Source organism: Formica exsecta, unplaced genomic scaffold (assembly GCF_003651465.1).
Source record: "Formica exsecta isolate Colony F162 unplaced genomic scaffold, ASM365146v1 scaffold31, whole genome shotgun sequence".
NCBI lineage: Eukaryota > Metazoa > Arthropoda > Insecta > Hymenoptera > Formicidae > Formica > Formica exsecta.
Window position 1 is genome coordinate 486,512 of NW_021850355.1, and position 17,835 is coordinate 504,346.

The 17,835-nt window shown below is 36.2% G+C and overlaps 2 protein-coding genes across 3 annotated transcripts in view; one reads left to right on the plus strand and one right to left on the minus strand.

Annotated features, from left to right (window-relative positions):
* Window positions 1-16,755, minus strand: part of LOC115237838 (iroquois-class homeodomain protein irx-4-like) — a 31,452-nt gene extending 14,697 nt beyond the window's left edge. The window contains exons 1-2 of one of the 2 annotated variants that reach the window (XM_029811176.1): window positions 16,293-16,754; window positions 15,803-15,928 (exon numbers count right to left, since the gene is read on the minus strand). In XM_029811176.1, coding sequence (XP_029667036.1) covers window positions 15,803-15,815 — 13 coding nt within the window. In that variant the 5' untranslated portion in view covers window positions 15,816-15,928; window positions 16,293-16,754. Of the gene's footprint in view, window positions 1-15,802 lie in introns of both variants that reach the window. The other variant, XM_029811177.1, reaches the window with a different exon arrangement.
* LOC115237840 overlaps window positions 16,744-17,835 on the plus strand; it is a 3,095-nt gene continuing 2,003 nt past the window's right edge. Inside the window, exons 1-5 of the mRNA XM_029811182.1 lie at window positions 16,744-16,835; window positions 16,937-17,046; window positions 17,119-17,175; window positions 17,240-17,380; window positions 17,458-17,552. Coding sequence (XP_029667042.1) covers window positions 16,759-16,835; window positions 16,937-17,046; window positions 17,119-17,175; window positions 17,240-17,380; window positions 17,458-17,552 — 480 coding nt within the window. The 5' untranslated portion in view covers window positions 16,744-16,758. The remainder of the gene's footprint in view (window positions 16,836-16,936; window positions 17,047-17,118; window positions 17,176-17,239; window positions 17,381-17,457; window positions 17,553-17,835) is intronic.

A 17,835-nucleotide genomic window follows, 5' to 3' on the forward strand; every position in this document is an offset into this window, starting at 1 on the left:
TGCATTTCATTTATGCATCAAGAGACATACATGGTTTGAAATGAAAAAATCATATTATATTATTATAAAATAATTCCTTTTGCGGTTTTTTATTCATTACAACAAGAAATTTAACGATAATCAATATGGAATATATTTTAGACAATTCATGTCGTCTGAGAAAAACGTATCTATTATCGAAGTAAAATATTAATCGGTTCTCGAAAATCCTCTTTAAGCAGTTTCCTTAAAACAATTTCTGCATAAAAAGCCACAAAAAATCACACTGGAATTATTTTATATAATATATTTAATTAATTATAATTAATAGTTTTTGTTTTTGAAAGATTTTTTTTAGAAAAGACTCTTTTTAGAAACAATTAATAGAGAAACTGGCAAATAAAAGCCAAAGCGCAAGTATTAATACACGAATTTTTTATTGTTAAATTCTAGTAATAAGTAATATGTATTAAAAATGTACGTTTCAGACCGTTTTTTGGTCCATCTTTAATATAAGTAGAAATATATAAAGATTAAATTGATGTTTTTTAACTTAATGTACACAATATTCGTTGTTATAGTCGAAATTCAAATCGAAATCAATAATTAGAGAGAAAGACTCACCAAAACCCGCGTAGTCTGTACAAATTAGTAGACAACGTCGAAATATCATCGTCACATGTATATCAACGGTTACAATTCTTATTGTAGATAAAATTTATTTGCCATTTTCTCCACTTAATTGTTAGTACACTGAGTCTATTGCTATTATTGTCCTCTTTTTAGAATCATTTAATTTATCAAAAATTATAAAACTATTAACAATAAAAGTAATATTTCTCAACAGCTTATCAATTTTCACAAAATGATACATCAGCTTTACAAACACATACATACAATTGCACTTCTTGAATATGAAAATTTATACGAAAATATTTTTTTAAATACTTGGGTTGTATTGTTTTGAAATATATGACAAATATTTGACATGTATGACATGTTTGACGTATATGACATATATTTGACATATATGACATATATTTGACCTGAACACATACTATACTGTGAATATTTACTAATTTTATGATCGTTATTTAAAGAAATTTCCATATAAAATGCATCTCGGATTCACTCCCATTTTCCTCCCCATCACACACATTCATTTTTTATCAAAAATATAAAAGAAATCGCGTAAAATCAAGAGAAATATTAACTGTAAAATATTTTATGCCACAATATAATCCAAATGCATTATCACTTACCATTGTCAGAACAAGTAGATGTCGTCGTAACAGACGTAGAAGATGTCGACATGATAATAAAATTATCACAAGTATCTAAAACTTTGGCTTATGCGTTCTGCCTCGGTCAACGACTCTGTAGCAAATGATGTCTTTTTGTCCATGTTTTCTAATTTTCAGAATACAGCGACACCTACTCGACTTGAAAATTTTCTCATTTTTTCTCGAACTCCTCCCCCTAACCCACCGACCACCTCTTCTTTTCCGAGATTGCCTTCACATTTGTCTTAAATTTTCTCTTTTAACCGACCACTTTCTTTTTTTAAAGCCCTTATCAATCATTCAAGACATAAATCACTTTCTAAAAAAGATTTTGTTCATCTCAAGATTTTGGTCAAAGTTATATGAAAATAAAAAAAGGAGATTACAGTCTATATTTACAAAAAAATTCGTTGTATAACATTTTACATAACTAATTATAATATCTACATAGGTGCTAGTCGTCCTAAGAATACTAAAAGCACAAGAAAATTTATAATGAATTTTACGCTTTATTTAACAAAAAATTATCTCCGAGTGGCATAGCATTTTTTATGCTATCGTAGCAAATCTGTGGTTAAATATCTTGAAAAAATATATATGTTTTCAACAGTGACAGATAGTAATTTCGAGAAACGCGAAGAGATCATGCAGGGTAAAAAACGGCGACGCATAACGATGGCATCACCGAGTAACATCATTTGAGTTTGAGACTACCTGCATCAAGAATGCGGCCATTGTTTCGGCGTACGTACTGTTGCGTGCCACATGTGTTTTACAAAAAATTCGGATTGTAACGACAAACGGAACGCGCGACCCCCATAGGAGAGCGTGTAACGCACCTAGACGACAATCGGCCGTCGGAACCGAAAATAGAAGCACGCATCTGGTCGCGACGATCGTAGGAGCGGCGAATAAAATATTCGCGGGAAAATCGCGATATAATGTCGCCAATTATCCGGGAAAGTCGATTCACGTGAAGATTAGCCGCGACAATTACGGGATTGGTATTGAATGAATAGTAGTATGACTAATGTCATTTGCATTTCTTATGACAGCTTGTCTAGATACACTTTCTATTAGTTAATAGCTTGTTAATCGATTTGCGGGAAAAAATTTTTTTTTAATTTTTTTCACGCAGAGTTTCTTCGCAATTAAGGATGATAAAGTGCATTATCAGAAGATGGCATTATATCGAAATTGACAATGAACAAAAATATTCATTTTAGCCGTTAAACGTTTGAAATGCTGGATTCAATGCATCTATAATTTATACGAAAATTTAAAAAATTTTGTATATATGCAATATACATATAAAAGCACTATTAAACTCTCTCCTAATGACTGAAAATAAACAGTAAAATAAACAGTAAAGAAGAAGAAAGCGAGACAATTAACACAAGTGTCAAAAAACTTAACACAAGTGTCAAAAATGTTCTACGTGATGAAGTGAAATGTGCCAGTTGAACGAACGATACGTCTTATCTCCGGTGTCAACTTAACAGATAACTTGGCTCCCAAGACTCGCACCGTAACTGACATTATGTGACGATTACATGATTCCTCTTCATATCGGCCAGTCGATTTCGCTACCGAATAGAGTCGCGCATCCGTAAAATATACGATGTCATCTCGCGCGACATCACAAATCATAAACAAATCGCGATTTTAAGTTCTCGATTGCGCCTGAACGTTGTCAAGGTCTCATCTGTGCTATTCGCGTTTTATTATAAATCTGAAATCTTTTCGCCACAAATATGAAGAAATCGCGTATAAACTCTTTTAGGTCAATCAATTAAAATATTCTTGATTAATCCGGTCATTGATCATAAGTATTTGCATGTCCGTGTTTCGTAAAAAAAAGAAAAAAAATATTTTTATAATAAAGATTTTCTTCTAAAGCAAGAGTATTCAGACAAATAATAATTTCTAAAAAATTTCTAAAATAGCATTATGTAGGACTAATCATCTCCACATTACGGTCGAAAGAAGAGAAAACTTATTTTGAGTCACAGTTTGAATCATATGCGAGGTAACGAATAATTTGTCTAATCACAATCGTTACACGCGACGTGGTTTATAAAGTCAATCTTTCAATAAGCCATCTCTTATAAGATACAACTTTTTGCGCACTAAAACTACAACGGTTAAACCGCAGCGCGATATCATCTCGATATCATCGTGTTATTGCAAATTCTTTGCGCGATAATTATTATTACGGGTCGTATCGTGACGCAATTAACTCAACCGTCGATTATTTAAATCATGAATCTTTTGACAAAGACGATTACTTGTTCGATAACCGTATCCTGTGTATAACCTTCTCAAAACATGGTAGTAGAAATTGGCCGTATCTTATCAGTGATGTGCTTGTACCACATACATTCTTATTTTAATTTAGTACTTCTGTATGTATAAGCGTTATATTCCAATAAAATGGAATGACGTTACTTGAAAATTATTCTTCGATTGTAAAGTTCGATCAATTGTAAATAAGTTAATAGAATAAATGAAAGAGAGAGAGAGAGAGAGAGAGAGAGAGAGTGAAATGTCAATATACTCAAAATAATTACCGTAATTTTAACGGACACTGTAATTTCTCTTTGAATTCTTTAACAATTAATCAAAAATGGTAATAGAAATCGCTCTTATCTTATCATTCGTCCTTATATTAGCAATTCCTTGACGTTAATACGACAGAAAATGGGGTATGCCGTTCACAAAAAAATACTAAAAGAAATACTAAAATCTCTCTTATTCCTTGAATAGTTCCCATTAAAGATCGCTTTAAAATTATTTATTTGCGATTGAATTCCCAGATATGCATGATTCATTAACGATTTTAATTTAAAAAAAAACATTGTTTTCTCCCAGCTTTTAAAAAGAATTATATGTATATCCCGTGATTTAGCCCAAAATTAAGTATTATTTTAAAGTGAAATTTATATTTAAAACACATGACAAGGTGAATTTATTAATGGACTCAAAAGAGATTTCACGTGTTAGATTCGCCAGTATCAAATTAAAATTACGAGACATATGCGACAATAGTTTCATTATAATGCTTCTCCGTATTGAGTATAGATATTGCAAGAATTTTCGCGATATGTAGATAAAAAACATAAAAATATGCAATGACATAATATATATAGCCATGGAAACTGATGCGAGACGTGGTACGTCTATGCGCAAGTTGATTTTGTCGCTCCCTGACATTCACCGGAGAGCGCGAAGAAAAAAAATACGGGGTGTATAAACTAGATCACTAAATAAACCGTTCTAACTAAATAAATCACGAGCGTGAGTCGCCATTAACGCGTGCCCTCTAAATACCTTGCGCAAATCCGCGCGAGAGCTCTCCTTTAACGATTTGAGCAAATCGTGAAACGGCCGGCGAGGAGATCCGTGCTTCTCGTTAGCTCGTCGCTGCTAACGCAGAGAAGACCACACACACACACATACACATTTGCGTTCTTTTCACCTCCTCCACACGATTCTCGTCCGTCCCGGCCGCTCCAATTGCGTGCCTAAATTCCGAATACTAATTACAATACTAACTCTTGACGACGTCCTAGATACTGTGAAACTTCGATTTAGCAAGAAGTCAGAAAGTTCGCAATCGAAGTTTCGTCGCCTTGAGCAACGCGGTTACCTGTCATTGACAATCTTATTGTTAGAAGAAAAAACCTTGATAAGATATATTAGATAAATTTTCTCTCTCTTTCTTTACTTTTCTATTTTAATTCGTATTAAGGTACATTAAATAAAAGTAAATTTTTAAAAAATTATTCTGGAATATACATTCTGGATCTCTCTCTCTCTTTCTCATACACGGTGACAATTTCAGAAAAGGGGAAGAGAACTTCATCAGAGGGAAAGAAACGTCGTCAAAATCCTGCTACTAGAGAATATTGGCTACGGAAAATTGAATACTCCAGAAATAGATTTACGTCCAAGGGATGAAAAAAAGAATTAACGGAGTTAACGAATTTTTTTTAAATTAACGGCATTCTTACAAAATCAAAAAAGAGAAAGTTGAAAAATCAAAAGGATGGAACTACCTGCGAGTTTTACTAATTCATGCATTAAAATACAGGAAATTTATTTAAAATATTTAATAGTATTATTTTAAAGTGAAATTTATATTTAAAACACATGACAAGGTGAATTTATTAATGGACTCAAGAGATTTCACGTGTTAGATTCGCCCGTATCAAATTAAAATTACGAGACATATGCGACAATAGTTTCATTATAATGCTTCTCCGTATTGAGTATAGATATTGCAAGAATTTTCGCGATATGTAGATAAAAAACATAAAAATATGCAATGACATAATATATATAGCCATGGAAACTGATGCGAGACGTGGTACGTCTATGCGCAAGTTGATTTTGTCGCTCCCTGACATTCACCGGAGAGCGCGAAGAAAAAAAATACGGGGTGTATAAACTAGATCACTAAATAAACCGTTCTAACTAAATAAATCACGAGCGTGAGTCGCCATTAACGCGTGCCCTCTAAATACCTTGCGCAAATCCGCGCGAGAGCTCTCCTTTAACGATTTGAGCAAATCGTGAAACGGCCGGCGAGGAGATCCGTGCTTCTCGTTAGCTCGTCGCTGCTAACGCAGAGAAGACCACACACACACACATACACATTTGCGTTCTTTTCACCTCCTCCACACGATTCTCGTCCGTCCCGGCCGCTCCAATTGCGTGCCTAAATTCCGAATACTAATTACAATACTAACTCTTGACGACGTCCTAGATACTGTGAAACTTCGATTTAGCAAGAAGTCAGAAAGTTCGCAATCGAAGTTTCGTCGCCTTGAGCAACGCGGTTACCTGTCATTGACAATCTTATTGTTAGAAGAAAAAACCTTGATAAGATATATTAGATAAATTTTCTCTCTCTTTCTTTACTTTTCTATTTTAATTCGTATTAAGGTACATTAAATAAAAGTAAATTTTTAAAAAATTATTCTGGAATATACATTCTGGATCTCTCTCTCTCTTTCTCATACACGGTGACAATTTCAGAAAAGGGGAAGAGAACTTCATCAGAGGGAAAGAAACGTCGTCAAAATCCTGCTACTAGAGAATATTGGCTACGGAAAATTGAATACTCCAGAAATAGATTTACGTCCAAGGGATGAAAAAAAGAATTAACGGAGTTAACGAATTTTTTTTAAATTAACGGCATTCTTACAAAATCAAAAAAGAGAAAGTTGAAAAATCAAAAGGATGGAACTACCTGCGAGTTTTACTAATTCATGCATTAAAATACAGGAAATTTATTTAAAATATTTAATATACAATAATTTTGAATAAATAATAATAGAAATGAAAAAATGTCTCTCTCTTTCCTATAAGATAAATTACAAAGAAGAATGACAGAAAATGACACGATTGAATCGAAAAAATGGTAGCAAGAAAGCTTCAAAAGTGCAAAGTTCATGGTAATTAGAAGAGGAGTAGAGTAAAGGACAGGATCCGATTTCCCATCGGATAGTCAGAAATTTTCCCTTTCTTTCTATCTATTTTTATTAGTTTATATTAAATATATATAATACATTATAAATAGAAACAATTTTAAAAACAAAATTCTTAAAAAAAAAATCTAATTATATTTCCATAGAATTTCTATACGATATACGTTTAAACTGAAATAGATATCCATTTAATATCGAAATATAAAATATTGAGAGATTTCAGAGTTGATAAAACATCGATGTTATTCGGTATTCAAGTATGTAATCATAAATAAAATTTTTACTTTATTTAGCAATTTTTAATGATGTACAATAAATGATGCTGACAAGCACATGTTTTTCTCCGGAATATGCAGTTTTCTAGTAAACTCTAGAATATACTAAAATACTAGAAAAAATGCCATATTGTAAAGATGGCCGGACCTGTTACAGGTTACAGGAATGCATCTAACAAATGATGCGCTCTCGCTCTCGAATGATTTCTCTATCCTTAGAACGCTATATTGTATTTCGCTTTCCATCTCTCCAACATGCTATAGAAACAACATTGTTTAGAAAAATAGTAATTTCTCGGCTCGAGCTTGGTTTGCACAGAATCTTCACTTGTTCACCTTCCAGTATATTATAGAGTGTACAGTCAGTGTACAGTTTCCTTATTACGCATCGCTATTGCAGATTAATATTATCTATAAATCTTGAATAGTTGATAATATTTTTTAGGGAGAAGGGGGGAGCAGAAATTATTAGACTAGTATGTAATTTTTAAATAGTATAAAAAAAAGAACCGTGCGCACTCTAAAATATTTCAAAGTTTGAAATACTTTTGCGTTATTAATCTCGAATTAATCTAGGCGACCGTATATGCCGCACGTTTAAATTCCATTCGATTTATTAAAGGATAAATGAACGATCGCGGTGAGATTATAGAGTGCGGTTGTAAGCATATTTGCGGTCGCGGAGAGAAAAATGAGCGGCAAGTTTTTTTGTCTCAGGTAATGAAATATCAGTATAACACACGATGATGTGACAGACTAGGTCTCTTACGCCAGTCCAATGACCGAAACATGTCAAGGAAACTATCCGATTGTCGGCGCGCGTAATAAAAGTGCGTTTAACGATAAACGCTCGAGAAATAAATTGCACGGGACAAGAAACGAGCGCGCGGGATGACGGAAAGGGTGAGGGAGGGGGGAGGGGGGGGAGGGGGATACGCGAACGATTCACGAAAATTGTCTCATCTTTCTTCCTCTTACATCCCGTGCTCGATTTTAGAGAACGAGGTCTATCTCTCTACCTCTCTCTATCTGTCGCCGCCCTCCCCGCCGAGGAGATCTCGCTGTCAAATTGCCAGGAGTCGCCGATTTTCGACGCCTAGCAATCTATTTATAAATGTCGTTCAGACAAACACATCGCTACTCGAAACATTTCTTGGCGAACGTCGATTGTCATCGGCGCGAACAATGTAACGCAGATATCGCATTATGATGAATTTTGCAATCTGGCCGTTCTGTGAGAGCGAAAGCGGCGGAGGCTCTGCCAGCGCGGCGCCTTATTATCTTCGGGGCCGAAATTTATCGCGTATCGGTAGTTAACATTTGTTCACGGCAAATAAACGTGCCGTTCAAACGATTATACTCTTACAGATAACGGTGAAATTAATAGTTTATCTTGGCAAACATGCACTTGTCAATTTACGAATTCTACCTTTCACGAAATGCCGAATGTGATCGAAATCCATAGCAATGAAATAAGATAAATTTATAGCAGGTTTTTGCATCAAGAGAATCGCGTATCGTATAAAAATTTCGACATGATGTGTATCGATATATCTGTTTTATATATTGTAGAAATTTTATTTTTCATAACGAGACAAACATAGATGACCGTATTTGAAAAAAAAGACAATAGCCTTTCCAATCATAAAGTGATAAATAAAATATCTTGCATCTTTCACACTGGACACCCTCTTTGGGCATATAACGGATATTTATATATTTTATATCAAAGACCTAAGAGCTTTGACGGAAAAAATACGTAGGTATGACGATAAGGAGGAAAAATAAATATGTATACATCGAGTAACAGATAACCCACACGACCCTCTCAACGTTGAGAAGCAAGAGGGCTTTATAATATTTCGTAATGTAAGGAGGGAAGCGACTTCCGATAGGATATGTGTCATCCACTCTTTTTGATAATCAAAACGCGATGATATTCTTCGATTATTTCCAAATATCGCCGATCTTCGCGCGTTGTTGCAACATAATTATCGAAATATACCGTCTTTATTACTAACGAATACCTGTGTCTTTTTTCGAATAACCAGTGAAAGAAAATTCTCAAGTCAAACGCGTATTGAAGATGAAGTAACGCGAAAGAGCGAGAAGAAGATGCGCGCGGGGGGAGCGAGGAATCGCGAATATCTCTCACGACGCCGGTAAATTCCGGGATCTAAATTTAATGACGTACAACATACACATACACACGGAAAGAGAGAGAGAGAGAGAGAGAGAGAGAGAGAGAGAGAGAGAGAGAGAGAGATAGAGATAAAAGAGTGGGAGGAATCGGAGCGCAAGCGCGAGATGTGAGCGTCGGGCCAGAATACGCGCTCTCTCTGTGTCTCATAATAAGTGTTCCACATGACGAAGCCGGAAAGGACCCTCGCTCTCTAGTGTCGCGACGCGACTGAGTGCCGGTATTTTTAATATCGTTCTCCTATGTTTAGACCAACGAATGGAACGTCAGTCGTCGTCATCGTCGTCGTCGTTGCGCTAAAGACGGAACGGGAAACGTCAGGTGTCAGTTATCGGGCGGCTCGCATATCGTAGTCAAACGTCCCGATTTTGCGCGACGCACTCCAGCTCCGCTTTCTTTTTTTTTTTCCAATTTCCCTATTACTTCTCCATTTCTTCTTTTTTTTTCTCTTCTCGCGACCGCTTCCGACGAGGAAGGAAAAGACAGTCGCGGGTTATCGGCCGGCTTTGAAGAGCCTTCTGTCGCGCGAAGAAATGTCAGGACATTCCTCGTAGGTCAGCGAGCAGAACGATTTTAGCTACGGCCTTTAAGCCGGTTGGACACTTCGGACGCGTCCGTCCAGCAGAATCCGCGCGAAATCGCTAATTGTCTATCGCGACTTGTCTATAAAGATGATCTATCGACAGCAATCGCAGATGGACATCTCTGCATGATGCTGTCAAAAGCGTTAAACGTTCATAAATTAAAGTTTACATGAATTGATTATTAAATATCTCGAAAATTAAGCTATAGTTTCAAATTTTTGAGCATTTAAAATTAAACGTCAAATAATATCTATTTTTTTCATTTAATACAGTAAAAATAATTTTTTAATATTTTTACTCTTTAATTCTATTATTTGTATGATTATATTCCCAAAAGCTAGTTTGCAAAAAACATTTCACTGCAGTTTCCTATAACTTTACATTATAATATTAATAATATTCTACATTAATTGTTTTAAATAATTAAAGAGGTTAATTTAAAAAACCACCGTTAAAATTAAAAGTAGAAATTTTGTATTAAAAAAGAGAGAGAAAGTTTTTGAATCAATGATTGAACCAATATACTGTCAATAAATCAGATATAGAAATTATCGAAGCGTTTAGCATTGAGCAGCGAGCGCGCAATTTGCACCGCGCATTGAAATAGATCAACTCACTTATCGATTCGATACGATTAGACACAACGAGAACACAAATGCGAGAACATAAATCTCGTTAATTGACGGTTATGCGGAAAGAAAATCTTAATACATTCTAGACCAGTTGTGCGTGTCAAGATTTGCAACTCTATGTATAATCCAACATGTGTATATAAAACGCGCCTTCTGAAATTTCTTGTCATTGAAAAAAATTGAAAGCGCCATTTGAAAAAAGAACGATACTCCGATTAAATTTTTCGATGATTATCCTTGCTCTCTACTTCGCTTGGATTTTACGACAAATATTGAAGGCAGCGAAAATAAAAACTTAAAAAAATATATTAGCATTCCCAAACACATATTCTATTATTATTTATATATTGTTATATATTATTATATATAATTAGGATATTCTGAAAAGATTGAATAACTCATTGGTTACATTCTTATAGGAGAAATTTAAAAAAAGAGATATGCATATAATTATTAAATTATAAGAATGCACTATATAATATATAATATATCGAAAATATATTTTATTATTAGAGATATATATGTGTACATATACGTCGACAGACGATCCCCCTTTTACCCTGACTTAAATAGACACAAAAATTTTGACGTTACAAACTAGCAATTATATTTATAAAATAATGCTTTCAAACCGATATTTTGAGCGTAAAATTGAGTCACAGAAGTATTCAACATGCGTAATTACATTGTTGCGATAAGCATAATGGATTTCCAAGCAAAGAATTTTATAATTAATAAATCTATATATGTGTTTAGATTTTAGATAAATGCGATAACACAACTGACGGTCTCCAACGATAATGTCTAACAAGTAGCGTGGAGAGATCAGTGGGGCGATATAGCGGGGAATAACGAGCCCGAGCTACCGATCGTCGACGATAATCGGATAATTATCTAGCGCGATTCACAGTCATCGCGGAGACGTTACAGTGCTCGTTTTATCGCCGCGTCAACACCGAGTCGTGCGATCGTCTTCGGGCCTCGCCTCCTGATAAGCGGGAGTGAAATAACCGTGTAATTTCATAGATACGTCTCTCGTCGATGAAAAAGTTCACACCTGGACGTGAAAGATCAATCGCGCGTCGCTCGAATAAAAAGATCGCTATTTCATTCTTTTTTCTTTTCAACCGTCATCGGAAATAATAAAAAAATTGTCCGAAATTTAGATTAATATTTTTAATTAAATAATACCGTCGCGCGCGCGCGCGCACGCTGATAAGATCGTGACCATTTTCGTGCATCTATAAAGCAGCATCCATAAACCGAAGGAAACGCGATCCTAATCGTCGTGCCGTCAAAGAGCACCATCGCCTTTTCGAAACGTTTCCCCCTCACTATTAAGAGGTCGGGCCGGGAACAACCGGGTATAAATAGAGAAAATGCAAGATTTCAGGGGTCAGCGGGACAGCCGCGAACAACCGCCTCGATTCGTTGGCGATCCGCCTGTTTAATATATCCGTTTAATATATATTTTATATATATGGTATGTGTGTGTGTGTGTGTGTGTGTGTAAAGGGGGGGGGCAGAAGGGGCGAAAAGATGAAATAACGCGGAAGAAGAGAATAAGAAGACAGCGCGATTAGAGGCGTCGCGTTTCTATAATCGGCATTCACGCCGCTATCATTTCCCGCGCATCTCCACTGCGTTTTGTTTTATAAACTACCGCATTTCACGCATCTTCTACGTACATTGTTGTCGCAGGAATTTCATGTCGTGAGGTCCAGTCCAGGAGGAACCCGCGGGCGAAGGTTACGGTCGCTGTACGCGCGGTTATCGTATATCAAATCTTTTTAACAAGGTCCCGCGCTGTATCTGAATATATATTGTATATTTCCGAGTAAACGACAAGTATATATATGCTTATACAAAGTATATTTAAATAAATAAATGTATTAACTGATTAATTAAGTTTTTTTTTAAATAAATTAACGACTTAATAACGTCACGTATTGAAAGAGAACAACGTCTCACACACGTGCACGCAGAGAGAGAGAGAGAGAGAGAGGAGGGGGAGATAGTTAGCTATTCATTTAACATTGTCTGGAAAAATAACAAGACCGTTTGATTGAAATTTTTTTATAAATATTTTCGAGATATGTAAAAAAGAATATCTTGGATATATAAGATGAAACTAGCTCTTGGCTTCTGAAAGCTAACAGTCGTCTAGCACTTTAAATATTTAGATGCGGTTTTCTTTTTGTAGAACTGTAGATTGTACATATTAAAATCAATTATTGTACAGATTTACAGAAAACAAGGATTATTTTTAATATACTGCCCGTTGATTTAGCCTCAACTCATATATCATTATGCATTTCCGTGAACGACGTTGACTTTTAATGACCCGATGACAATAGTTGTCACGGTGTTCCGTCGCCATTCATTGAGAAACTGCTCATTAGTGGTGGACGCGCTTGTATGTGTCGTGATGACGATAAGAGCCCTAATGTATTAATACATTACTTATTTCTCGCCCTTCGATTTCATCAAGATGATTGAAAATTTTTTTTTTTAAATCACGAGAGAAAGAGAGAGAGAGAGAGAGAGGGAGATGACATCTCGAAAAGATAAAAACAATTTATGAATATTTTCATCGTAAAATGCATTCGTCACGTATTGAAAGAGAACAACGTCTCACACACGTGCACGCAGAGAGAGAGAGAGAGAGAGAGGAGGGGGAGATAGTTAGCTATTCATTTAACATTGTCTGGAAAAATAACAAGACCGTTTGATTGAAATTTTTTTATAAATATTTTCGAGATATGTAAAAAAGAATATCTTGGATATATAAGATGAAACTAGCTCTTGGCTTCTGAAAGCTAACAGTCGTCTAGCACTTTAAATATTTAGATGCGGTTTTCTTTTTGTAGAACTGTAGATTGTACATATTAAAATCAATTATTGTACAGATTTACAGAAAACAAGGATTATTTTTAATATACTGCCCGTTGATTTAGCCTCAACTCATATATCATTATGCATTTCCGTGAACGACGTTGACTTTTAATGACCCGATGACAATAGTTGTCACGGTGTTCCGTCGCCATTCATTGAGAAACTGCTCATTAGTGGTGGACGCGCTTGTATGTGTCGTGATGACGATAAGAGCCCTAATGTATTAATACATTACAACGGAACTGATGCAAAGTGCCTAAATATTACAATTTCGGTCACTTCTAAATTTACTCAATTAAACATTTATCCCAACGACTGCATGCATGGAGGAAATGTTACAGTAAAAATTACAATATATATTTTTTGTAATTGTGGAACATACTAACATATAAAAGAAATTACGCCATATTTTATTCAATAATATTACATATATATTATATTTTATAAAGAAGTATTGTAATTATTCAAATATTTTTTGATACAAATGCATAACCGTTAACAAAATAGAACAAATGCAAAATTTACAATTTTTATAGTAATAAATGTTTTAATGTCGTTATATTTCAGCTTTACAATAAATGTAAAAAGGGAATATATTTTTTATGTAATTTGTACTAAATTCGTAAAATTTTTTCCGATGTACGTTGTACTATATTTGCTCTTAAAGCGGACATTATAAAGGAAGCAATAATATAAAATATTCACTGTCCTTTTAATTCTAATTGTGGTCCCAAAATAATCATAATTATAAAAACTCACACATCCACGGAAATTTTCAATAATACAGATAGAAATTGAATACCTATTTTTTTTAAATATATCTACGTTTGTATCGTTTCATTCTAAAGAATATGTCTTTTTTTCCCCGATGTCATCGCTTCCAGATCGCAATTGGCGGGGATGAAATTTATAAACTCTTCTCCGGACTTATGACCGTTCATCGAGCCGCTGTTCCACGCGGCGCAAACTCCTCGAGGACGCGAGATACGGAACGAAGAGTGACGGATATTATGAGATCATAGTTTGAAGGAAAAAAAAATAGGGAAAAATATCGTAAAACTTGTGGTAAATTTTTAATACTGTAAATGCAAGCAAATTGACAATAAATAATAGATACAGAGAGAAAAAAGAAAGAGATAGGAGAGAGAGAATCGCATTTAATTCAAATACCTATTATAAAAAAGTCTCGGAAAAAACACAAAAATTTTATTAAAATAAATCATCAGATTAATTGAAAAATATCTGTCAAACTTTAATAGAAATAAAAAACGAAGAGAGAGAGAGACGCTTTCTCACTTAAAGGAGAACAATTTTTCGCATGTGTTTAGACAGAGGTAATATTTCTCTTCCACCGGAAGTACGTCTATCTTGACAAAAGAAAGACGAATCCTTCTTCAATTTTCTGCAGTTAGAACTTATGCGAGCTATGCTTACCTGAAGATATTTAAAAGCTATTTTATGTTACGCACACATTTTTTTTACAACGCTAGAATACACACCCGTGCACGGGTATATGTATTCCGAGCTTTTTGAAATTTGTCCATGATATAAAAATTCTCAAAATATCTACAGGTATATTCCGAAATTAAATTCGCGTGATTGTGCAGGATTTTTGAATTTAGAAAATACGAAATCTATTTATCTGCATTTCTCTCTGAGGAAGGCGAACTGTCAATAGTATAAGAGATCGTATTTCTGACAAAAGGGCATTTCTTGTATAAAAATTATAATATTTTCAGAGTGCAAAAACAACACATTCTGCGAATACACGATGTATAATATCTGTCGCTGTCGATGCGAGCGGAATGCGCGCGATACGAAAAAAAAAAAAAACAAAGAATAGCCTCGTCTACGAAAATATGACGACGCTTTCTTTGCCACATAGCCCGAATGGAAAAAAGATTGCGAAGAGAAACGACAGACACACATGCACGCGAGTTATACCGGCTAGGACAAGTCGATCGCGCTTTTTTCGCGGCGTTTACAAACACGTGCTTTCCTCGTCCGCTCCGTTGACGTTATAGCCGCGAAACGATCGGCAACGATTCGCGATCGAGGGAACGTGTCTCGCTCTTTCGGGCAGGAAAACGGATCCTCGACAGGGATCCGCACCAGGCTGGACGATAGGTACGAGATACGCGCGAGGAATATTTGTCCGGGTCGGCGCGCTGACAAAAGACCGAAATCTGACAGTTGTACTACAATGTGTGCTCGATTCCTTGCGGCGAGCCGAGTAAGCCCCGTAGACAGCCGGGTCGGCTCGTGCAGGAAGCCCGCGCGGCGCGCCTCTCAAGTCAAGCACCACGTGCCTACGCTCCATGGCATTGGCTCGCTCGGCGCGGTGGCGTCTCACACCGAAATGCCTACATGCCGCGCGTTGGCCGGTGTGCGTGCGCGTATATATACACAGATATACATACTATATTATAATATATTAAAGAAATATCTCTCTGGACACTCACCGATACGATCCATTATGTGGTCAAGCGTGCCAGGCGAATCGGACCCAAATTCGTGCGGTCGGCCGTTGTTTACGATCGTCGGACAGAAAGAGGGAGAGAGCAAGAGAGGAAGAGAGAGAGGGAGAGCTGTCAAAGAGAATTTTCATCGGTCAAAAGTCAACGAATGTCGAAGCGTACGCCGAGGCTGTCTCGCCGCCACCGCTGCGTCGTCTTTCTTATCTCGTTGACGTTGTCATCGTCCCAGCGAGACGCTGGGTCCAGGCCGGCCGACGAAAAAAAAAAACACGTTTGAAAACACGTGCGTCGTGCGAATTCCCTCGCGTCAAAAGATCCGATGCCACGACGCTTCCATGCGGCGTGGTTGGCTCTGCGCGCGCTCTTCTCCCGCGCGCGTCTTTTCGCGCGGCACGGACGACGCGGCGACGATGACGCGGTGGCGGCGGCGGCACGCGCTGGCAATAAAGAAATATATACACGCGACGACACTCACCGACGTGTAATTAAGCGTTCCGGGTCCGTCCCACGCTTTCCGATCCTGCACCGATGCGCCGCTGTCGTTCTCGGTCTCGCGCGCGTCCCTTCTCGCCGCTGCCGCCTCTGACAGATAAACAGCGCGAACGCGGCGAGTCAGTCCTTGCCGTCAGTGCCGGATTGACAGTTGTACGATCTGTCTAACAGACAGGTGCGCTTCCATCCGGCGTGGCGGGAAGCTAACGTCAAGCGGCTCGCGGCGCTATCGTGGCGCCGCCCGTCGTCAAGGAAAGGACAACGTCTTAGATTTACTCTCGATACGCGTCGATAAAACATCGTAAGATACTGACAGCTGACAGTTTGACAGCTTAAAGAATATAACCTCTATTCTCTTTTGAAGGTGTGAAATAAAAATTTAATTTTCGATTGAAATACGTATCGAAGCGCGTATAAATTTATTTCTATTTTAGCTCTTCGATAATATCATGAGGAAGAATATGAATACTCGTATCAATGGGACAAATGTCATTCTGGTACCGTATCAAGAGAAGCACGTCGTAAAGTTTGTATCGTTATATTATACCACTTTCTTTCCTTCTTTATATATTCTATACGTAAGAATTAATTTCGTTGAATGATTCATGCGAAATTTATTACATTTAGGTATCACGAATGGATGAAGAATCCAACGTTGCAATATTTGACAGGCTCCGAACCGTTAACGTTAGAAGAGGAGTTCGAGATGCAAAAGCGGTGGCTCGACGATGAAGATAGTAATTATTCGTTAATTTGGTATCAACGTTGTCCATGTTGTACCGAGTAACTTGAGCTTCAAGCTGTTGCAGAGTGCACCTTCATTATTCTGGATAACTGTGTCTTCCTGTCCACTGGAAGCGAAATAGGTATACATGGAAGGTTGCGCCAAGATTACAGTATAGAATTTTTCCATTGAATAATTCATTTCAGATGCCATGATAGGAGACACGAATTTATTCTTTAACGATTCGCAAGAATCAAATATTGCCGAAATAGAGATTATGATAGCTGATGAGGCACATCGAGGCAAAAAGAGAGGCTGGGAGTCTGTTATTCTTATGATGCATTATGGTAATTTGAATTTGATAGTAACAGCTATAGTTTCAATATTCTTTTCTTAATGCTAATTTATATTTATTTCCCCACAGGCTTCGAAACATTGAATATTAATAAATTTCGTGCCAAAATCAAATCAGACAATGTAATGAGCATAAATATGTTTGAGAAGCTTGGTTTTCGAGAAGTAAGTTGAACAACTTGATCTTTAGTCGCATTTTTTCACTAAATATTTCATTACTACTATATAGATAAAATTATAATTTAGGTAGAAAGAAGTGAAATTTTTCAAGAAGTCACTCTCGAGAAGGAAGCATCTTATGATTGGATGAACTGGTTACATTCTGAATTACAATCTGTTACGCCTAATTCACATTGACTTGCTGTTCAAATATTGTTATTGTTATACACTATTATAATAAACTACTAATCTATTTGTAATTATACAACTTTATATATATATATATATA